Source organism: Homalodisca vitripennis, chromosome X (genome assembly GCF_021130785.1).
Source record: "Homalodisca vitripennis isolate AUS2020 chromosome X, UT_GWSS_2.1, whole genome shotgun sequence".
Lineage (NCBI taxonomy): Eukaryota > Metazoa > Arthropoda > Insecta > Hemiptera > Cicadellidae > Homalodisca > Homalodisca vitripennis.
The window spans coordinates 81023861-81049121 of NC_060215.1; the positions used below are offsets into that span (position 1 = coordinate 81023861).

Consider the following 25261-nt stretch of genomic DNA (forward strand, 5'->3'; position numbering starts at 1 on the left):
TATAATGTTTATTTAATGCTCTACAACAGAGTAGTATATAAATAATGGGAGTATCATTACTAAATAAATAAAATATTAATTTGCATTTACATTTATAAATAATAGTTTTAACATTTTATAGTTCTTATAAATGTAGAAATTGTGATTGCACTATCCTTAATTTCTAATAGTCAGTGAAACATACTTTGACATAGAATTGTAATACTAAAATGATTACATCACTGTCAACGGAGCAATGTACAAAGGTTTAACAATATGTTAACTCATAGTTAATATATTATACCCACAGCAGTTTGTTTCTAGAATAGAGACGTTGTTGATGGACAAGGAAATAACTCTTTGTGCATTTTGTAATGTATAGTAAGGGCATAAATCTGGTTACCATCAACAGTCACCACTGCTTCTGATATGGTGATCCCTGGAATCTGAATCACAATTAATTATGCTGGAGCCATGAACTGAACTTGAAATAGTTACTTACTTCTAACCCTATGACCAAATGAAACTCCAATTGATGTCCTGTTGTAGAGTAAAGGGTAGCGTCAGTGGTGAATCTGTCTCTGTAAATACATTTAAAGGTTGTCCTCAGTTAGGAGTCCTCTTCTACGGTTGTTGATCATACTCAGCAATGAAGGCTTTGAAGTACCTTTGTGTACAAGTTGGTCTGTGACTGTCCATTAATCCTTAGAGCCTTGGACATCCATACATCTAAGTTACTCTGATGTGGGTGTAGGGTCACTAGAGGATTGAAGATAATGAAATAGCGGATAGGTTGCCAAAACCTGGAGGTATATCATAGGCCCAGAAACTTTAAAAAAATGCTGTTACAGAATAGATGATTGTATACAATTTCCTTTACCCGAAAACCCTCCCAGATCTGACATAAACAAAAGTTGTCAAAGACTCCTTATCAACAAATAGTGAAGCTATTCTAGAACATGGAAGCCCGAAAATAATATTATTCCCTAAACTTTTCACTGGACTTTGCCCACTTAACTACCAGCTGTATAATATGGGTATTTTTAAGATTTTACTTCTGCAGGAAATTCAAAGTGGGTGCCAAATACATAATTTTTTATTGTGAAGTGATTGCCCTGATGAGGTGGAAACACCTCTGTAGGGCATTTCTTACTTACTGAAATGGAATTTTTGCTCTAAGGTACGTCTTGGTATTTGTTAAATGCCTCAAGATGACCTGGGCTGTCTAGATGCCAGGGGTCACAATAACCTTTAGGGTTATGGTGACGGGAGTACCCTCTTGCCCTATTGACCCTCTGTATTCTATCATAGTGTACTCATAGGTAGTAGCACAAAGCAGAAAATAATCGCCAAACAATGATATTACTGGCCATAAATAATTTCGCAGCAAGAAGCAGAGAGCAAGAATAATGCATTATGAGGTGTTTCAAGGCGCTTGGATGTTATTGACAGAGTTCCCATTGAAGCACATAGTCGATAAAGGGTGAACTCCATCTTCCAAATCTTAATATCCTCTATAAGTTCAAGTTTTGATTTCTGCTGACCTTTGGAGAGTTGTTGTACCTATTAAACAATAATGTAAATCTAAAAACAAAATGTGTAATTTATTTTACTTATATTCAATCTAAGTATTTGTTTTTTTTAATTCTAATTTTTTAATCTAGAGTTAAACATATTATGTTAATTAATAAACCAAGACTCTATGTTACCTGATAGACTATTGGACATTCAAACATAATAAATAAAAACATTACAAAAAAAAAACTTTATTGGAAAAATCAGTATTTATATAACATGTATAACATGTTAAAACCTTATAATAGAACAAAATAATGTTAGTTCTAGTACGTAACAAATAAACTTATATGGACAACTTTTTAATAAACATCATTGATTCACAGCACTTATCTTCTGATCCAGAACATTCTATAATCACTGTAAAATTAAGTTATAAATGGTAGCTGTATAACTGAATGAAACACAAAATAAAATATAATATTAAAATCTTATAAAATATGTAAATGTTGCAAATTATGGAAACATAAAGATTAAAATTATGTACAAACAGGTTCACAACAAAATATTATTTAACCTTACAATAATCTGATTTTATGATATAAATAATTTATGTAATACAATAAAATAATCTATAAATGGGCAAGGTAGGAAATAAAAACCATAAAATTACATATAACAGACAGGAATCACTTCCATTTGAAGATGTGATAAAAGACTTATAAAAAACTAATGTGTATGATTAATGATCAGGTTAAAACTACATCCTTTCTTTATGAAGTGTTAGTAACGAAAAAAGGAGTCCTCCGTTCCAGAAGTTTTATTTAACTAGTGTATAGTACTCAAAAGAATAAAATTGAAAGGAACACAAAACTAAAGAAGACTAATAATATGGTACACATTTAAACAAAAAGCATGGTTACATAACTTTAGGAAAATCTGTATACATTTTTATTAATACGTGAGACATTCAAAATTCATTTTATTATGTTATGAAGTAACGTGTTCATTTAAAATCTACACATGTGTAAGTTGTAAATGGATAACACAAATAAAACATTTTAACCTATATTAGCTGGTTTTCATTGTTACGCTTCAAAAAACAATTCAATTATTTAAGGCAAACAGTCAGCCGGCTTTACAATTAATTACATATTGGATTATTAGGTTTACACTAAAACCCCTGATTACTCTTATTTACATTGCCAATCAGCTCATTTCTGTATTTAGAAAGATATATTTAGTTCCTCTAAGGCTGAGCTGCCTGTTTAATAGCAATATTTTCACAGTTTGCCAGAGATTGTTTTTTAATACAAGTACGATTTTAATTTAATACCTTGAACCAACATACATACGTGTATGTATAGACATTATTTGTAAACATATATAGATCATAAATGGTGTAATCTTTGTCAAGTAGTTAATAACACTTTTAAAATACTCTGTGTATGTAGAAAGAGACAGTCTAGAGAAGAAAGACATGTTAGGAGTTGTAAGTTTTCTTAGTGTCAAAGAGCACATCATCTTAAGCAAATTGTTTGACCTGTAGCTATTCCACTAATAGTGAAATCCATTATGCATAGCTACTAGAATCACATCTATACAAATTCTACACATACAGGGCTGTTACACAGTTTGTCAAATATATAAGACCACAATAATAACAATTATTTCATAAAAAAAAATGAAACTCTACAGACAGGATTTGTAAAGAAACTGAAGAAACAGTGGCTCTTCACTTCTCAGCAAGACATCCCATGAGAACATGTCATTGACAGTAAAGAGAGTCACCAAGACAGAAAAGCTTTTATGTAAGCATTAGCCAAGTTGCATACTATAGTAAAAGTTTCCAAAATATAAAGTCAATAATGTAAGAAAAATACAACTAAGATAGAATATCCTGGCTATTTGAAATTTTTTAACGTATGTTAAATACACCATTTTTGTGTACCATATATTACTGATAATAGATTACAACGATTAGTCAGAAAATGACACGTCCCATGCATTTTTGAGTGTATTTTTTTAGTAAGTCAAAGGTATGTGACACAGCTTTCAAAACCATTAAAAGGGTAATAATTTTGTTGTCAGGTTTTCAAAACAATTACAAAAATTGTATCCATCTAATGGAAAACCGTCAAAATGATATGCAACTTACACATGCTTACAAATAAGGGTTTCTACTTGTGTATTTTGTGGGGTCTACTGGAGGGGAAGAGACGCATTCTCTAGATGCATTAGTTTTTCGTATTGGTTTTGAACAACAAAAAACCTAAGAGAAACCCCTTATCTCCATCCCTACCCATACATAAGTTAATTTCTTAATAAAAATGTATCAAAAGAAAACCATTCAGGTGAAAAATCATTCAAATGTTGTGAGGTTTATTGTTATGGCTGTTGTTAATTTCATATATTGGCAAATAGTAACTAAAGATTTTGGCATGTAGAGTGTAAAACTTTAATGCCAACATGTGACTCCAATTCTATAAATGCAAAAATTTAACTCCAGGCTTATACTACGTTTTATACATTTACATATTTAACAAACACACACTTTTATTAAAACTGTTCAGTTGTTTCTACGCTTTCCATGACTGAATGAACTCGAATCTGAGGAGCTAGATGATGAACTTTGTCTGTCTTCTTTTTTTTTCGCTTCACGCATTCTGCGTAGTTCTTCCATTTTCTCAGTCAGTTTACGCTTTGCCTCTTCTCCACGACTTTTTTCGTTCGACGGTAAATCATCCTTATCTTTTTTTTTGGGAGGAGATTTTGATTTTTTTATCAAATCTCTAGTGTTACCATTTTTATCTTTTTGAGAACGAATCGAGGAGGGGGATTTTGCTTTTTTCTTCTCTTGAGTTTGAGATCTCTCTCTTGATGACCCATCGGAAATTAATTTCTTCTTTTGGTCACCTTTAGATCGAGACGAATGAGATGCCCTGCGGTGATCTCGATCTCTAGATCGTCGATATCTGTCCCTTGACCTAGATCGTTTATGAGACCTTGACCTGTCCCTCCTGCGATCTCTTCTTGGTGAAGATCTATGCCTTCTTGATCTGGAACTGTCTCTTCTTCGTGACCTAGAACTCCTCCTGGATCTAGATCTGTCCTGTTTCCTTCTGGAGTCTGAGGACCTTCTCCTAGATGATCTAGAACTTCTGCTGTCTTTTCTTTGCCGGGAACGTGACCTCCTTCTTTCTCTGTACCTATCTGTGGATTTTATATCACTCTCCTTATTAATTTGTTTTTCCTTATAAGCCTGTTTTTCTTTTTCTTTCTGCTTCTCTTTTTCTCGTTCAGTTTTAATAGAATCTAGGATTCTGATTTTCTCTTTAATTTCATCAATTTTTTTCTCTTTTAATTCTTTAATTGTTTTACTTTCAATAGTATTGGCTTTTTGGTTAGGCAAGTCATGAGTATCGTTTTCTTTTGATTTGTTACCTAAAGACAGATCACTTTCCTCATCTACTTGATTTTCTTTGTTGTTATCATCATCTTCCATCGTGAGAGGAGAAGGTTCAATATCATTTGCAGGTTTTAATACAACACTACTCTGTTTTATGGAAGCAGATTTTGGAGAACAGTCTCCATCACTTTCTTGATTAATTTGACAATTCTCTTTGATGTTAGAACTTTCTTTCCTGATTTTATTTTCTCCTGAAGATTGGAACATTATGTTGGATTCGATCTTGGACTTTACCTAAAAAAAAGAATACATTCATAAATTGACAATATTTAAAATAACATATTACGTTCATGCATATACTTATTTAGGTTTAAACTGATTACCCTTACGGTAGCACTCAATGGTTATCCACCAACTGACAGACTGCCATCACGCAACCACTATTTCATTTGTTACAGTACAAAGAATCAGATGTATCAACAGGATTTAAACCGAGATGAAAATTTTCTTAGCAAAAATGCTATAAGCTCTTCATACTTTGTAGCGAAATTATTTCTCATGTAGCATTTATTTAACATTGGTGTTCAGTCAATATTCCAATACTACTTATCGAAAATGTCTGAAGTTCTCAAATACTTTAGCCTCCAGAACCAATAATTACATTAATAAATAGATTGTTGTTAAAATAGTTAGAACCTCAATAATGAACAGAATTTTGTGAAGAGGTTTGATTAAAAGTTTAGTCAGAAAATAAATTTTTTAATTTATTGTAAAAATATTTATAAAAAAGGAAAAGGCTTAATATAAAACAAAAAATAAAAACTGTATGGTGATTTTTTAATTAAAAAAAAAAAAAAAAAAACAAGTGACTTTTATTTAACATTAGTTTATGTTTTAAAAACTAATTAAACCCTACCAACATCATTAAATCTGTAGTCTATTTATTTTGTAAACACCAATGTTTAAGTGTCATTAACATGGATTCCTTTCTACTAATACCTTTAATATCATTAACACATTGTTTAAATTAGTTATACTTAACAGTTTATGAATGTCTGTCATTTCAAAATAAAATCTGAGTATAACATCAGGGGTATGGCGACGAACAGTAAAGGCGGCTAGTGACAAGGAGTATTTTAATCTCCGTGATTTAGTTGAAAACCTGATGGGGTTAGTAAAAAACGTTGTAAATGATAATGTTCAAATTAACAAAAAACTGGAAGAAGTTACATTACAGGTTAACTCAGCCAAAGGGAAAAGTAAACAGAAAGTCGAGAATATAGTACCGGAAGTTGAAAAAATTCATCTTGACAACAGGAATATTGGGGAGATTACGTCTTTGGAAAGGAACGAGTCATTGAACCAAAAAAGAGTACTTCGTTCTACCACAAGATCAAAGAACAACAAAAATATCAAGAGTTCTGGTTCGGATTTGACAAAAATAGAGCAATTGGAACGGAACGGTTCACAGAAAAGAGTAGCAATGTAGATGACGGTGGAACAGTAGCTTCCAGTCAGACATCTTTAAATGGCGAACTTGTTTCTATGGTTCAACATGAACATAGTGTCGGGACGAATTCGGACGATGTCGATGTGTCAAGCGACTGTAGTGATTTTTACGGTTTTGACGAAATCCCAAATTCGGGTAATGATCAAACAGGAAAAATGGATAACTGAAATAGATAAAAAGGAAAAGAGTTTTGCATCTGTAGTGAAGGAGGTTGGAACTCGTGTAAATGCCGTTGAGGCAATTGACAGAGTTCTAAACAAATTCAAACGTAGGTCAAACAAAATTTTGGTTGGCACGGGTGAAACAAATCTCATTCAGGGAACAAAAATGGCTTGGTTTCACCTTGGAAAGGTAAAAAGTGGAACTTCTGAAGAGGAGGTAAAGAATTTCATAAAAACAAGCTTCCCAGGTACAGGTTTCATTGTGGAAAAAATGGAGTGTAAGGGAGTGAATGAACGCTTCAAGATTGGAGTGGATTTTACAATGAAGGATAAAGTCACAGACATTTCACTCTGGCCCAAAAATGTAACGTTAAAACGTTTTTTGTTCAAGAGGAGAGAGAAACACCACCACAAAGGTAGGACAAACCCAATTTTACCAAGCTAAGACGAATGACCTTAAAATAGTATTTATCAATATTAGGTCAGTTTTTAATAAGGTTGAAGCACTGGAATCATTCTTGGATAACGAAGGACCAGATTTTATTTGCTTAGCGGAAACATGGTTAAATAAGGATAAAAATAAATACTTTAAGATAAACAATTATTGTAAAATAGCTGAGAAATATAGAGAGAATACTATTGGTGGCGGTGTTGCAATATATGCTCAAATAGGTAGCCTAAACAAGCTTAAAGTCAGCCCCTTAAATAAGTTGCAGACTTTAGCAGTGGAAAACGTGTTTGAATGTTGTGGCCTCCTCATATCTTGTAATGGTAATAGGCCTAGATTCAAATTTATTTTAATAGTTTTATATAGACCTCCTAGTAGAGATAACTTTTGTGAATTTATTGAACTTTTGGAAGATTCTCTAAGCATGATAAAAAATACTTATTGTGATCTGCCGCTGGTATTATGTGGTGACTTTAACATTGACAATTTAAAAGAAACTTGGGCCAAAGAATGTTTTTACGATGTCTTAGAGTCATACAACCTTCATGTAACACTTAGAACATCTACAAGAGTTACGGAGAAGACTAACAGTCAACTAGATTATTTCATAACTGATTTACAATCAAACTCATACTATACTGTAACTTTACCACCGTTGTTATCAGATCATAGTTTTTTATCCTTCAAAATGAACATAGGTACAAATAATATTATAAAGAGGAGAATCGAAAAAAGGAAAATAAATAAATCAAACTTTGGCACTGTTTGAATATTTACTGACGACCCAGAATTGGCTGGTAAACCTAGACCATATTGATCTACAACAAAAACGTAGATAAATTGTTTGATGAGTTTTATTGAACTTTCTTGTACATATTTGATATTTGTTTTCCTAAGATGATTTTTAGTATTAAGGACGAGTCACATGTTAACTGGGTCAATGAAGAAGTTATTATATCCCAGACAAATCTAAAGGATCTGTATTGGCACACTAGGGATAATCCTAGTCACATTGTTAAGTTACAATACGCAAGAGCTAAAAGCCAACATGCCAACTTACTATGTCAAGTTAAAAAACAATTTTACAGGTCGAAGATAAGCAATGCAAAAGATTTTTGCAAAGAGTCTTGGGACACCGTTAAACACTTAACATGTGATGAAAATGTAAATAGTTTTAATATTTATTTAAAGGATAAGGACGAGCTCATTTCTCACCTAAGCAATGTAGCAAATGTTTTTAACAATTATTTTGTAAGTGAAATTTTAAAACTAACCGGACCAACGGTGCATCAAAATTCAGACCACCAACATGACTCATCTGATGAATTTATCTTGTGGCCTACAGATGAGGAAGAAGTTAAGGAAACTATACTTAAAGTTAGTTCAAAGCGTGGTGCTGGTGTGGATGAAATTCCATGTAGCGTATTAAAAGTATGTAAAGATATTATTGCAAAGCCACTCACTATTATCATTAATAAGTCTTTTGAGGATGGATACTTCCCAAATGAAATTAAAACCTCCAAGGTTGTGCCTATACACAAGTGCAATGAAAGAGATCAAGTTAAGCAATATAGGCCAGTAGCTGTGCAAAGTGTATTCTCTAAAATAATTGAGATCATCTTTCTGAAAAGATTAATCCCTTACTTGGAGAAAAATCAAATTTTGAACAACCACCAGTATGGTTTCAGGAAATGTAAGCCCGCAACAGATGCAATATTGGATTTGTTAATTAATTTATATGAGAATCTTGATTTAGTGGGTGAACAGTTGTGTATATTTTATGATATGACAAAGGCTTTTGATCTACTATCACATGATGTACTTCTCAAGAAACTGTTAGCTATCGGGATAAGAGGCAGGTCATTGAAGTGGATCCATAGCTACTTGAAGGACAGAAAAATGGTGGTAACTTTACGATATTCAGGAGCAGATGGTCTAACTCGACACTAGCGTTCAGAGGTCTCTCCCCCTATTAACACAGGTGTTCCTCAAGGTTCAAATTTGGGACCCGTACTGTTTCTGCTATATGTGAATGATTTACCACAATCAATAACAGAAGGTAAGGTCTGCCTATTTGCTGATGATGTTTGTCACTGTTTTGAAGACCTGAACAAGGGTTTACTAAGATGCAGAGCACAGGAAGGTCTTAATGAAATGAGCAAATGGTGTCAGGAAAATAAGCTACTGCTAAATAAAGGCAAAACTAAGGCTCTAATGTTTTACAACAGGAAAAAACCAGATAGTGCCCCTTTACTACGGCTTGAGGGAGCGAGCATAGCAGTAGATGAAAGCGTGAAATATCTTGGCTTAACCATAAGCAGTGACCTAAGGTGGCAACAACACATAGAATCCATATCAGCGAGGCTTACTGCAGTATGTTACATGGTGCGAAGGCTCCAATCAATTATGGACGAGGATGTGCTTATGAAGGTGTACTTTGGATGCTTTCACAATATCATCAGCTATGGAATTATCTTTTGGGGAAATAGTTCAATGGCGCAACGAATTTTTTTGATCCAGAAACGCATCATAAGAACTATCTGCAAAGTACCCTATCTAGCTCACTGTAGGGCACTCTTTGTACAGTTAAAGGTGCTAACATTGCCAGCCATCTATATTCTTGAATCCGCAATAATGGTAAGGAGGAAGCCTGAAATATTTATAAAAAATGACCAAGTACATCAATATGCTACAAGACAAAAGAAAAACGTTTATGTCAGCCAAGTAACATCCAGCCTAGCAAGAAGTGGCCCATGATTCATGTTTGGGAAAATATATAATAGAATCCCAGCTGAAATTAAAGTAATTGAAGATATTTCAAAATTCAAGACAGCCTTGAAGGAATACTTAATCCAAAGACCCTATTACTCAGTAGAGGAATATTTTACTGAAGAATAGACACTACATGACATGACGACCATGGCGCAATTGCGCTACCAGTGGGAGATTATCAAGTATCAAGTAAGTAAGTAAGTAACATAACCTCCAAAAAGCTCCAGTACTAGTTACAGATGTCAAGATGGTGTTTAGAAGCGTAAAATGTTCATTTTTGTCCGTATACTTGTCAGCCACGGTACATCGCAACAAGCATAGCCGTTCATTGGATACTACTCTCGCATCAAAAAGTATAGATAACCAAGTTTGAACATTAACCACAAACTAACTAGTCGAGTGAGCTTAAACACTCAAGAACTAAGTAACTTGAGAAAACTGGAAATTTAGCTTGTTTATTTCTGTATCTAGACATGTAAAGAAAATTGTTTAAAAACATAAAATTTAAGTTTTCATTTCAGTAAGAACGAAAAATGGTGCCGTTTTGGGCTTTTTATGCCAAACTGCAATTTTGAACATTCATAACCAGTAAAACTTGTAATCTAAACCAGTAATAACTTAAGACCAAAGTTTCATACAATATATGTACAAGTGTACTTATTTAGAGTATTTCATTTTAGAATTATATGGATAAAAGTTGTCAAATAACCATTCCAACTTTTATTTTTAACCGGGTTCGGCATTGAACTTAAAGTCATTATTTTTATTTTAAAGGTCATTTATTACAATTTAAGACTATAGTTTTTAACACCACTTTAACTAAACAGATTTTCTTAATTTACTGCAGCTGGCACCTGCTCGTTGGATCGCGCAAACCATCAGACTGTCGAAGGGTGGTGTTGCGACGACTTTGCTTGGTTCACTCGCACCCTTAACTACAAGAGGAGGCAATAATAAATTAAATATTGTTTTAATATATTCGACCATTTCCCATCAGTTTTTTTAATATAGGCTTTGGACGTCCAATGGCAGGTTTAACAATAAATAATTAATTTTCAAAATTGCAGTTTAGTAATAAAACGTCAAAAATTGGTGCCTTTTTTCATTCTTATTGGTTATTGTTTGTATATCATTTGCTTTATATGTCTAAACGCAGAAGTAAACAAGCTAAATTTTAAGGTAACTCCTGTAAATTTAGCTGTATTTATATGGTTAACCTTCAATAGGCAGACGTTTTCCAACCAGAAAGTTCGTTGTCCAGTGGCGTGGTATGGTGTCTAATATTTTATATACATGAAATTAAATGTGATGACAGAATATATAATCTTATAGTATCATTGAAAAAAAATGTTTTACTGCTGTAAAATGCAATGTACTTTTCACTTTCATTGCAATTTTGCGAGAGCTTATCCCAACAGCGTCACATTTTCTCGGCTTGTTTTGCAAAATGTGAAAAATTCGATCGCAGCTTAAACCCTGTGCATCAACATCATTCAGGAACCATTCAACATCAGTTTCTTCCCTATTTATTAACATTATCTTTTCAATGTATGAAGTGAAACAATGGCTAAATAAACTGTTTATAAAGTGGTGCTTATTTATAACTTAGTTTTTTCAGTCAAATTCAGTTGTTATATGTGCTATTCATTATTATTTCTAGATTGAAAAATACACTAATAATTTATTGATGCTAGAAAATTGTAAGGGCTTGAAAAATATATTGGCACACAATACAAATAAGTATTTTGAGTAATCATACTTGAAGTTCTATGAATAACTTCAGTTTCCCTTTTTTGTACACCAGTGCACCTACACACTTTCAAAAACTGTTGGCTATTTAGGATTTTGAAAATTCCAGGAAGGAAAGTTTCTAAACTGTATTCCCACCCAATAGGTGTGAACATTATCAAGTTCTAACACTAAAAAATCTCAGTTGGAACTTCTATATTGATAAATTATAATTAATAATAACTCTAGGTCTATATGTTTTAAAATGAATGGTACTTGTGTAATAAAATTACACTGAAACAAATTTGTTTTGCCCTTATAAATTTAAATATATTATATAGCACCTCTTTATATAAAATAAAAACCTTTAAATACAGTATCATTACTTCAAGGAATAAGTCTTAGCTTAGGTTATCCTTAGATCCTTTAAGGAATAAATTAAAAGAATTTAAGATAATGACAGTATACTTCTTTTATATATTTTAAACTTTAATACATATTTAGAACACCAGACTGTTATCTTAGGCATTATAAGTTCAAAAGTTATTTAAAAAATGTATTGATTAATTTAGCAACTTATTCAATAATAGAATTTGAGGAGGAATTCTCTAACAAATAACATATGTAAGCAATAGTTATATTTTATTTGTTTGAAGTTTGTTATTGTTGATGGATGATATAATAGACATATGTTTGAGTGGTTTATTCACTTATATTATAGTGTCATTTATTTCATGTTATTTGTGTACGCTGCACTATTTTTATGTCTTACTTGTTTTGTATAATATAGTTAAGTAATAATTTATGCATTATATAATAGTTAATAGAAATAAACAGTTTTATGCAGCAACCATAACCAGATTGCCAAAGCAAAAGTGGAATAATAATAATAACTGCCACTGCTAGGGTTAAATATGAGCATACGCTGTATTTTTGTTTTTGTAAGCCATGATATTGGTGTTTCAGCATTAAATCAAAAAACTTTTCTGACAAGTAAGGATAGTGAAAAAATACAAACAGTTACAAGTAAATTTTTATATTATATTCTAAGTTAGCAAAAAACAGAAATTAAAACGATCTGATTCCAATTATTTTAAATATTTATAATATTTAGGAGGGTTAGAGGTCTGCGGTGAATAAACTTTTGGTACAGGCCAATGATTTTGCTAGTAGCCAATTGTTAAAGTAAGCTTAACAATGTCATGTTAATATACATAAAAAATGTAATAAAGAAAACAAATAAAATTTGTGATTTTGTAAGAGATTCCTTAGGACTTACAACCCGATAAGACCGACGGATGCTCACCACTGAGTTGTAGTGTTGCTAATACCAATCCCACACATGTAACGTTATCTCTTAAGTCGGACTTAAAGGTGGCAGATTATTTCACTGTTGTTACATTTAAGTGAGTGTTTCATTATTGTATTCATTATTTATTTGTATAATTCAATTATAACGACGCTACACTTTATAAAATATGTATTTTTCTTCTAGTCATTGTTTAGAGCTACACATGATTAAAATGGTGATATAATTTTTTAGAATCAGCCTATATTTTTAGTAACAAATAATACGGAACTGGTATTGGATTATGAACTATGAACACAATTATCGGAATTGTTTTGTATCTCATTTAGTTGCACTTCACATCAGTAAAAATAGTATTTTTTACATGGCTGGATTCTGTAAGGATAGTAAAACTTTTCTTTTTCACAGAAAAGAAAATTAATTCCAACAGACCCAAAGTTAAATATGGAAATACATAAATAAATGTAATAAGATGTTCACAAAATCTACTTAAGGTGAAAGTAATAAGTAGTGTGCAAAACTGTACGGGGTTAGGTTGCTTTAGTATTCTAGTATACTGTATATAACTGAAGGACGACAGGGAAATGATTCACACACTGAATGCTACTGGGCCCAGGCAAGTGATCACGCCACTGGTTGAGATGATTACTCTGTACCAAACTTCTAACGCCAGTTAGTGCTCCTTTGCTTAATATATTGCTGATTTGTTCAATTTTTATTTATGAATAATTTTACTTTCTTGTTGTTTTAACATTTTTGTTACATAAAAAGATGTGTAAAATTTTGCTGTGTTCACGTTAGTTATTTCTCCGAACATAACAATCTGGCGTATCCTTTACCACTTTGCCTCTTTTCATATGATCATGACTGAATATTGAAAAATATCATGGCTTTAACACATAAAAAATGCAGTGCAAGCATTTAATCCTAGTACCAGCAGTAATTTCACTTTTAGCAACCTATTTTTTGTGTTGTGTCATGTTCTTAAGATGATTTAAGATTTTATTGTAAAAAAATAGAAAAGAAAATTCTTTTCAGAAAATTCTTTCTTTTCTTAGAGTGGAATGAACCAATACTACTTCTCACTTGTAAATTATATGATAAAAGATGAGAAACCACATGTTACCTTGGGTGAAGACTCAAATCCTCCACCCTCATAGTCCAGAGCATTGTAGTCGATTGGAGGTTGCGGAGAGGATGTGTTACCGTTGTGCTGACTATCATCGTGCAATTCTCCCTCCTCAGTGTCAGAATCAATGGTGGGCGCACTCCGTCTGTGGGGTGGGCTGTGGTCAGGTGTGTGGCTTTCACTGCAACATGTTATAAATCTCAATATCCAATTGTTATTAACCCTTTAAACTTTGGAGGCAAAAATATTGTTTAACTAATACTGTAGCAAGAAAATTTTAGCCTAGGTCAGTGAACTGCATGATGTTTTTTTTGCATTTTTGTATGGTCAAGTTACGTAGAGTAGAAAAGTGAAGGTATATCGTCACCAGCTGTATTTGCAGGAATAGCCATGAAGCTGAAGTAGTATAGCACATTTTTTTGCTAGCGATATACAAGAAATTCGGTAACGATTTATCACTACCACCTATTTCAAGCAGCTTATTATTTATCTCTCTATCTTTCAATATGTGGACGTAACATTGTGTATACCTAATAACTCTCCATTCGATAATTTTTGGAAAATATAATGATCTAATTTGGAAAAATAAAGAGAACAAACAATTACCAATACAGCAATACCATGGGGTAGTCTGGAGTCCAGCATTATGGGTTAGAGGTCTGCGGTGAATAAACTTTTGGTACAGGCCAATGATTTTGCTAGTAGACATGGTCCGTTCGGTATACCCTAACACAAAAAAATTAACCAAATACTTTCATCTGAACTTTACTTTTAACTTGACCTTAGGAAAATGCCACGCTACTTCAAATGAATTTGCTGAGGTTCAGGAAAATGAATATAATTTATAAACTACTAGTCACATCCTCTACCATCTCCTTTCAAATAACAGAAATGGTAGCTTATAAAATGAGCTTACAGAATATATTCCGTTTACATAAAAATGTATGGATATACGAGGTTAGTTTTTTCAACCTCAGATCTCATTACAGGACGGCCAGACACATGGCAGGTTTGCAATGTGCGCAGAAGTCAGTTGTGCATCTATCCTGCTATAAAATTTGCCACTGTCGAGTTCAAGTAGCTAATTTGCACTGAGCTGCATTCGCATAAACATAACTGCCTATATTGATTCATCTGCCAAATGTGAATTGAGGAGTGTTATTCGTTTCCTGCAAGCAGAAGGGAATAACACAGCAGAAATCCATCAGAGAATGTACTGTGTTTACGGAGAAAACATTATGAGCGATAGTCTCAAGATCTTCTCTTTACTCTATTGTTACAGAAAATTTAGGCTACAAAGAGATTTGTGCTTGCTGGGTGCCAAAGATGTTGACTGACACCAACAAAACTCACCCAATGCCTTTAGCTTTGACATTCCTTAAATTTGACCATTTTAAAATTTGTGTTGCGATTCACGCACAACACTCATGATGTTTTCTCCTTGGAAGACCTTAATCCAATGGACATGGATTTTGTGGTTCTAACACAGTTATCAATATCGAGTATAGTGACATTAGGTAGGTAGGTGACATAGATCTGTTGCTCAGGCCAATGATCACTGGGAAACTGTAACTGTAATGATCCAAAGCCAAGAAACACAATTCCAGTATACAATGCAAATAATTTACTTTCATTTTTTAAACAACAAACAAGCCCTTTTAAACACTTTTCTTTGTTCTTTTTTTTTTAAATAATATCTCATACAGCTTATCTGTGATGAGACTAATTATCATCAAAATAAAACAATATTCCTCAAATCCTGTTTCAAGTATTGGAGACACTGGTGCAAAAACTTTAAAAGCTTTTCTGGTAACCATTATAAATATGGGGATTATGACTCTACCAAGTCTGGAATCATATTTTAGCACAAGTTGGGAAATTCATAATCCATTTTTCACTAATTTTTTCAGACAGAATTTTTCAATAATTTCTGGACCAAACTTTTTCTACTCACAAGGATATAAAAGGATTGTGCCTAACGGACTCCTTATAAAACGAGTTAAAGACCAATGAAGACTATTTGTAAATTACTCTACACTACCGGCACCAATGTATCAACTGATGAAAGCACTAAAAATTGAAAAAAAGGTCAGTATTGTGCCAACAAAAAGATTACATGCTGGTAATGTTTTGGAAGAAATGAGTAGTATATTTACTGAGCACTAAAAGTAAAGTTAGTAAGGATGACAGGGCAAATGTACCTAGTACAAGGACTAATAAACCAATAACTGCAAAGTCTAATTTAGTAATTACTACATAAAAAACATGGGTGGTGTACACCGGAGTGACCACTTCATTGCTGCTTATCATTTTATTAGACAAAATACAAAATGGTATTGAAAATATTTCTTTTGACTACTTAAAATTGTTTGTCTTACATTCTCTACAAGCAAATCCAGAAGGAACAAACTGCAAGTTGCTTTCTCATGTCAGCTTTAGAAGAAGCCTGGTTCATACAACAAGGTTTTAACAATAACCTTAACATGTGTACAACAATAACCATAACAAGAAAAAGACTGACTGACCGGCTCAAAGTTCAACTGTGAGAGAGATTTCATGGAAAACACCTTCTTTGAAAGTATTTAGTTTGGGCAGTTTGTGGAAAGAAATGACTGTGACAGAGATTCAGCATTCAAGACTTTGCAAGACTTGCACAGATGAGCTTGCGCTCCACCCTGAGAAATGTTTGTAAGTCTACCACATGAGGCAAAAATACTAAATGTACGAAGTTGTACTTTTATTTAAATTGAAAAAGACTTCAATGTTCACAGCAGTAAAAAATTATTATATAGGATGTAACAAAAAGGTTGGCTGGCTATGCATTTTCAGATTCGATGTGTGATTCTAAGTTAAGAATGAAGAATAATTTGTTTCCAATTTATATTTCGTTTAGCAGCTATACACTATTTTGTTTTTTCATTAAAACAATATTATATTTGTTGTTATCTTTACCATAGTTACAAAACTTGGAAAACGGGTCCATGTCATTACATTAGGTATTACATCAGAAAAAATATTTTAAAATAATTTTTAATATTTTCAAAATGATGACCATTTAATTTTTGTTTTATGAAATACATAATAAACCACTAATTTTATCTAAATATTACAAGGAAAAAAGTTTTAAATAACTTTTCCTTTCCAAGAATATCTAATTTGTAAAATTCAGTTAATAAATAACTATTTTATGGGAGGTTTCATATTACACATGCAAACAAAATGACCCATAATTTGACAGTATTTGAACAGCTGTTACTGTAATTAACCCTTTGACTAGTAATCCCGCAACGCATTCGGTAGCGCCCTACGTAATCCTGATAGCCGTGTGGGGAGCGCTACAACGCTAAACAGTCTTCATAATAATGTTTCGTGATTAATACGTTCTCACTTGAATACGAATGCGATTGATTGGAATAAATAAGGAACAGTTTCAAGTAGTTTTCATCGTTCCCATTAGATCGCATTTGTTCTTTTATAAATGTATTTCTTTCAGACCCAATTGACGGTATTCAATCAGTTGTTCCAAGTAATCAGCTGATTCTATTTCTGTGTGTGTATTGAATACAGGTTGTAACCTCACTTTTATGTTACCGGTTGCCTTAATAGTAAACGTTTTGTTATGTTTATCGTGATTAAATAAACGTGGCTGTTTGTGTAATTACTGATTATGTAAAATAGCACAAAACATTTACAGACGAATTTTTAGCTAAGATGCTCCTCTGAGACTTACTACTTGGCATTTTCCCGCCACCATCCCTGCTACAGATAAGAAGGACAAGCCGAAGAGAGCATGTCACGTGTGCAGATTGACCAGCATCGGTGCCGGGACACGATGTGCTCGGATTGCGCTGTTTCGCCTTGTGTGTTCAACTGTTTTCGTGCCTTTCATACCAAAGATTTATGAGGAAACTTGTGTACTATTGTTACTAACTTGTACCTAACCTGTACTTTAATATGTTTATGAGAATATGCTTAATATTTGATTTTATTCTCATATTTTTAAATATAATAACTTTTGTGCATAATTAGAGTATTTTCTGTATAAATACAACAAAAAAAACTTCAAAAATATTTAATTGAGTGTTTTTCATAACACATATACTGTAGTAAACCCAAACCATCTAAAAAAACAAAATAAAAAAAAATCTTTTTAGGGCACTCTAACTGAGAAAAAACCCACCAGTCAAAGGGTTATTATGCTAAACTGAAACTGACTATCGAACCTTGAACATCTAATGAATGTAAACATAACCAAACCATAATTGCAAATTGATCTTACAAACGTGTTAGTTTGGTTATGTTTATTTGTATGTTTGGTTATGTGTAAAAACACACAGTTTTTGTTTTGTTTTGTTGATTGGGTAGAGAAGTATTTTGAGCAGCACACAGGATTGGTTCAGGTACTTGAAATAAGGGCAATATTTAATTACCCTCCCTTACAAAAATAAATAACATAACCAGTGTTAATAATAATCACTTTATGATAATAAAGGTGAATTATATTTTCGGTCCATTTCAAATAACATTAACTAACCTTCCATAAGCCAACAAAGCTTTATTCTTTTCATGATGTCTTTTCTTGCGATTTTCCTCTCTTCTTTTTATTTCTTCTTCTTTGTGCCTTTTTTCTAATTCCTTCTTCTGAAAAATATGCATAATTCACATTAAAACAAATTATGACAAACAATTTTACTGATTAATATACAATGGGAAATAAGAAGAAATTACAGTTACATTTGAACATTTTGTATTACTAAATAAGTACAATGGAACCTCACTATAACATCTTTAGGATGTAAAGATTTTGCTTATAATGTCCAGTTTAAATGTGTTAAATACAGGATAATTGGTTGGAGCAATTTCAAAAAATTATAATACAGTTACTATTATAAATAATTAAATTTGTATTATTTTGCTAAGTAGAGTAAATCAAAAAGATTTTATACACCATAAAATGTTTTAATACGAGTTCCGTTGGTAGCTCTGCTAACGTCCAGCCGATAATTGATTTCTACCTAGGTTCGCTGAATCGGGGCAGACTTGATTGTCGTTAGAGCAAAAGTCTCTGGTTTTTGCACTGTAGATGATGTTTTTCATGTATCCCCATTATAAAAACTCTAGAGGTGTCATGATGGGTCTTACTGGAGGTTAGGGAATAGAACCGCCTACTGATCCAATCAGGGCCAGATTTACGAATTTGCCACCCATGGGTCCAAAGCATTTTACCACCCCTATTCAGAAATGAATATTTTTTTACTCAATTTAAAACCACTTAGCCTACAAATATAAACAAACAAAAAATCAATGCTGTTTTTTTTCAAAGTGCATCCTAACCTAAGTTTAGGTTAGTAGTAAAAGTTAGATAAGGTTATTAGGCAACATCAGGAAATAAATAAAAACTATTCAATGATAAAATTGTGTATTGAGAGCTGAAACAATTTATTCATAGTGCAACTTTAAAAAAAGTTCAAACTCAAGTTTTCAGATTTTTGTATGCCTAGCTTTAATATTAGCAAATGTATTAATGACATAATTAAAGTCAAGCTAACATGTCAAGTGTTTTTCTATGGCTACAACAGTAAACTAGCAGCTAAGTTAACTAACCTTTTGTTGATCTTAAATAATTCTTTATTCGTGAAAGAGTAGAAAATGAATGTTCTGCTGCACAGTTGCTGGCTAATGTACACAAAAACATCTTAAGCGCTACACTTACATTTGGAGATAGGTCCTGGAGATCTTTTGACAAAATATATCTGTTCAACTGTGACAGCGACACTTCTTCTGAACTAGATGTCTTTTCTTTGCACAACAGACCTTTCAAATGAAGACATTCAACAACAAAAGAAGGAGCTTGAATGTAGTTGAGTATGATTCAAGAAGACATTACAGCAGATGTAATTTCAGTGGCAGAGGTTTGACCAGAATAAGAATCTGTTTAGAAATTCATTGTAAATAGCAATTTCTTGTTTAACTCAGACAGAATTATATCAATTATTACATTATAGGTTCCTTTCAGTTTGTAATCCGCTTTTTTCTGTGATCTCTTTTTCTTCTTCAGAATCAGAAGAATCACTTTTGACAGAAAACTTCTTTCTTCTACACAATATCGTTGGCTGATTTACGACACATCATCTTGTACCAACCTTAGTTTCTTCTCCCCTTTAGATTTAGAGAAATTAGAGGTTTCTCTTAACTCACTGACAAATGTGATAAGCGAGCAGTACAGAGTTACAACTGTGTTCACATTCATTTTTGGGGATTGAACTTTTTCACTTACAGCGTTAAAACTCGTGTAAAGCATCTCCCCAAAAGGTAGCCATAAATGCAGTTTCTTTTGTCAAGAGCTGGTTCAAAAGTCCTTTGGCTTTACTTTTGGTAATTGCATTCACACTCTCTTCTTCACTGTCAAGGATGCTTTTCTATGCCTTTGTAATACGTTAAAAATCTTGGTGTAGGCTTTTGTGGGTTTATTCTCTCGTCAACCATCTAGTAATACTCAGCGACTTACAAGATAGGTTCTTATCCTGTGGTTTAAAATATGACTCAATTACATTCCACCTGAGAGTACAGGAAGAAAAACCAGTTAAAAATGTTGCTAAAAAATCAAGAGCGTTTTATGCAGGGCTTTTCTTTTTACTCAGATTTATTACAACAAGAGTAAAAAGAAAAACTCTGCATAAAACGCTCTTGATTCCTTAGCAAAATTTTAATTGGCCTTCAACATTTGCTGCCCTGGGCCTGAGCCCATGCCTAAATCCGGCCCTGGATCAAAAAAATTGGGGAATCATTCATTGAGAGTGTCTTGTACTTGTAGGTTAAAGTGTGAGATGCGCCATAGTAACAACTGTCCGCTTTGAATTTGGTGTAACTGTGTGAATACATACTGCTGGATCATTGCGAGTAAACAATGCCCATGATACTTCATTCAATAAAGAAGTTGTGCATCAAACCGCATACAAGTTTAAGTTGGAGAATCTCTAATATATACTTGACAATTTCATTAGGTTGTTCAGACTCCTGCATCCTACAATGACAGTTGACGCAACCACTGACAGGAAATATAGCTTTATCTGTGAAGATTAGTATTACCACATTTTATCATTGTCAATTTTTATCATTCTCAAGCAGGTCAAATGCAAACTTGCTCCGTAGGTCTAATTTCATGTTTAAGTTGGATTTTGTAAGCGTGAAGACATAAATGCTAACATAACATAATTTGTATTGTTGTTTTGGGAATTCCGAGTTGTTAACTTCACCTAGCATTTGGTTTTTATGGGCTGTTGGCTAGCAGTTGGAAAATGCGCTGTAGAGAATAAAATTAAGTTAACCTTTGCACATACTGTACTTTTTTCTATCATTGCACTGATTGTGAGATGCGCAGCGGCTCTGTGTTGTATACCTGTTCTTGCATGAAGGTCAAGTATAGTACAATCTTGTTGAAAACAAACTCAATAATATTACTATTAGTCAGGTGGTTGAATTATCACTTTATACAAAATACAATGGAAGCTATATTTATAATGTTATTTCCTCACAAATTGCTGTCTTTAGTTAAACAATTTGGCTGTATTAGATAAAAGGGTTGATGTGACATACCAGTACGACACCACTTCTTCCATTGGCTACTGCTGCCACTCAGGGAATGCTCCATCCATTCGTAGTAGTATGGATGGAGAGGAGAATGTTAATGTCAAAGGAGCAAGCTGTTCCCTTTCAGTTTAGTCTCTGCCGGTCAAGACTTAGTGCATATAGAATTTGATTAGAAGTTTTGCTTTGTCTTCTTAGGCACCTTTTTATGATTTGTTGTATGTATTTTAGCACTTATTCTTGCATAGTCTGAATTTTTCATAAGTTACAAGGTACTAGAAAGTAATTGAGATTACAAAAACAATAGGTAATGTTGGTTATACTATTTCCAACTTACAGCAATGTGTTAGCCAAGTGACAAGTGTGTATACACAAGGTGTCCAAAAGGTCCCGGGACGTTTCAATATTTTTGAAATGATTTAAGATAGAGCTACATAACTTGGTGGAGACTTACTGGACCAAAGAATGTAATTTAACACATATCCAGTGACCCGCTACTTTCTCAGGGGTATTTATGTTAAATGCTATGAATTGCAAAGCTTGTGTTACATTTACTTGCACAGAAATGGCAAAAAGGAAATGATACATCCTTACAAAATAATTTTTATTTCCTTAGAAATTACATTTATCATAAAACAAATAAATATTTGTGTGTAAACTATTTTTAGCTATATGGTTTCCATTAACAAATTTACAATTTTTATTAATTCCCTCCTCCCTTCTTCTATCCTTGTGATCTCTTATGACAAAGCATGATTGCATAATTGCCAGACCCAAAGTATAATATTTTATACCAATACTTATTCCAAATCTTATTTTTATTAAAGCAGACCCCTTATCTATTTACATTAGCTGATTTTGCTGAAACTGATCACAACTTGGTGGATTCTATAGTCTGAGAATCTGGTCTAGCTACAATTCCCTAGGGATTTTGTTGTTCTTTCTTTCCACAATTTCTCTTTGTATATGTTTGTATATGATTATTCTCAATAAAAATTGTGCTTACCTCATAATCTCCCAGTTTAATTGTATGTTTTTGAGCCTGTTTCCAATGAGGAGGAGTCAAACTACGAGATCGACTCCTGGAAGGGGTGCGGTAACGCTGGAAAAAGTAGAAATTATTGGTATAATGAAACTGAACTCTACATAACTAAACCATTTTTACAATGACATTTAAAAATCACTTTACACTGTGAAACTAACGTAAATATGTTCTAATGAAATAATAAGAACAATTTTACTTAAATAATACCTAAGTTTTTAAAGTTTCATTGAGTTTTTCTTTCCAAATTGTATTTTGAATAGGTTACTTTGCATTCTACCTTTAATAAATCTAAAAAAACATATTAACACATTTTTTTGACAATGTTATTTTAATTTGTACTGTGAAGGAGATGGGGAAAAAAACAAGCATATATTTATAAAACTTCAAATTAGCATATAATTTTCTTGTTTCAATTTTCTTATTACGAACAATATTTTTACTATATATAAAATATGGTAGGAAGTTAAGTGCTGGCTGTACCGATGGCCATTTTGAGAATAGCTCCATAAAAACAATGCTAAACTTCATAGGGATTTACAACCTTATTGTAGTTGTAGAATGATGGGAGACCTGTCTTATTTCAAAGATATTTATTACATGTTTTATTTCTTTTCAATATTTTTACAAATCATTCCAAAAGAAATCTAAAACTTTTAGGTATTTCATGGTTTAAATATTTTTAAAGCTTAGAAGAAAATATTAAAAAAATGTTTGAATGGATATTAATTATATCTTTAAAATGAGACATTTCCAGTAATGCTATGATAAAAATATAAGGGTGTGCATGAGGTTTAACACTGGTCTTATGGGAAAAACTCAAGGTTGTCTCTTAATAGACGGCTCTTATGAAGCTTCTTTCATCTGCACATTAAGAAGAAAATATGAAAAACAGTATGTTTACAAGAGGTTCTGATGTGTTATTGATGAACTTTCTTCCAATGTCCAAGGGTGAAAATCCCTTGTAATTTGTGCTTGTTCAAAAACGTGTAAAAATATTAATTATATATAGGCTATTCACCTATACCACAAGACAATGTAAACATTTTTCTCTTAGGTTTTGTATACTTACAAAAACTCCCCTTCCTTTGATAACTCGTCCACTCTTTGTAATTCCACGAATTTTTTGTTTTTTTTTCCTCCTTTCTTCTCTTAACTTTTCTTTATCAGGATTACTGTCATATCCACCCTCTCTGAATAAAAATCTATGAACACAAATACAAAAAAAGAAATGTATCAATATTGAATTAAAATAATTTGTTATAATAATCTTTGAGAACTAAACCATCAACTTCACTCATAAATCCACCTTTTAAAAAACCATTTTGAGGCAGAACATGGAGTTCCAAAGAAGTAAACTGTTCCTATTCCAGAGCGTTCCGATGGAAGCATTTCCAATTCTTTTTACAAATCTCTAATACAAAACATAATTTTATTTGATTAATAGTTATTTATTCCTCCCAGTGGTAACGCCAATTCAATAATGAATAAATAATCAATCCAACATAGTAATATAACTGTATAAAAACTTAAATTAATCAATCAATCAAGATATAAACTTATAATTATTTATGCCAATTTTTATATTATAATTTAAGCTAATTTGAATTTCTCATGACATATTTCACATTTATGTCAAAAAGGTTAGTTGAAAGAGCTTGAAAAATTTAACTAGCTGAATCATTAAAAAAATTGGAAATAATGATAATTTTTACTACAAAATACATTAAATTCAGTATATGGCCTGTCTAGCATTTAGAGGCTTCAATGAGTAGTATGTTTTCATTTTATTTAGAAACCTCTTGAAACAAAATGTACAATATCAATTTGCAAAGCAACATACAAACACAATAGTATATTCATACACACTGGAGACTTTGCTGAACAGCTGATGATGTCATTTGCTAACCTGAGATGCCAGAAACAGCCTATGGTTGTCAACAACTAATTCCATATCTAGCTCTGACTAAAAGCCTACTAATTGGTTAATATTATGTTTCCTTGTAAATCCTGACTGTTACTGATTCATGTTTATAGTCTTCATTCTATATTTCCTTCTGTCCACTATCTTTCTCTCTTTCTACGGATGTTGTATAATCCAACAGCTAATTGCCTCACACATTAGTTATTTTTTCGCTTACTAGCTAATTCCTAGCTAATTACTAGCCATTCCATTTTATTAAATCTATCATTGTTCTCAAAGCATGATTAGAGATTAATTGTACTGGGATTTTATTTGTAATGCTATGGCGAGAGTTACAGTACAGCAGTAAAAATCTTCTCAACACTACACTAGTAATAGTAGTCCCGTTATTCCGAAAATCCGCCTATCCGAAGAGTTCAGAAGAAATGTAGATTTTAAAGTTTTTATCTAAATAATGAATGTGAAAATGATTAAATCTACGATTCTAACTTCAAAACTGTAGAAATTAAAAAGGCGTTTGTGAAAAAATATAATTTGTTGTTAAACAAAATATACTGTACAAGGAAGATTAATAAATACATGCTTAACCTGTGTTTAGAGCCTAGGTTAGAGGAAAAAACTAAACTAATTAAGAAGTAAAGTCTGTGATTTTTCAGACAAGTGCAGTGAATTGATTTGAGGTCACAATGTTCCGCCATCGCTGCATAAACATAACATAATTTGGTGTTGATGAAGCATGTTTTTTGAC

General features: G+C 32.4%; 1 protein-coding gene across 2 annotated transcripts in view; it reads right to left on the bottom strand.

Moving 5' to 3' along the window:
* Window positions 1–3938: 3938 nt before the first annotated feature.
* Window positions 3939–25261, bottom strand: part of LOC124369253 (peptidyl-prolyl cis-trans isomerase G) — a 46684-nt gene continuing 25361 nt past the window's right edge. For both annotated transcript variants that reach the window (XM_046827145.1, XM_046827146.1), the window contains 5 exons: window positions 23662–23794; window positions 22554–22649; window positions 18495–18601; window positions 13958–14141; window positions 3939–5197 (listed from right to left, as the gene is read on the bottom strand). In XM_046827145.1, coding sequence (XP_046683101.1) covers window positions 4064–5197; window positions 13958–14141; window positions 18495–18601; window positions 22554–22649; window positions 23662–23794 — 1654 coding nt within the window. In that variant the 3' untranslated portion in view covers window positions 3939–4063. The remainder of the gene's footprint in view (window positions 5198–13957; window positions 14142–18494; window positions 18602–22553; window positions 22650–23661; window positions 23795–25261) is intronic.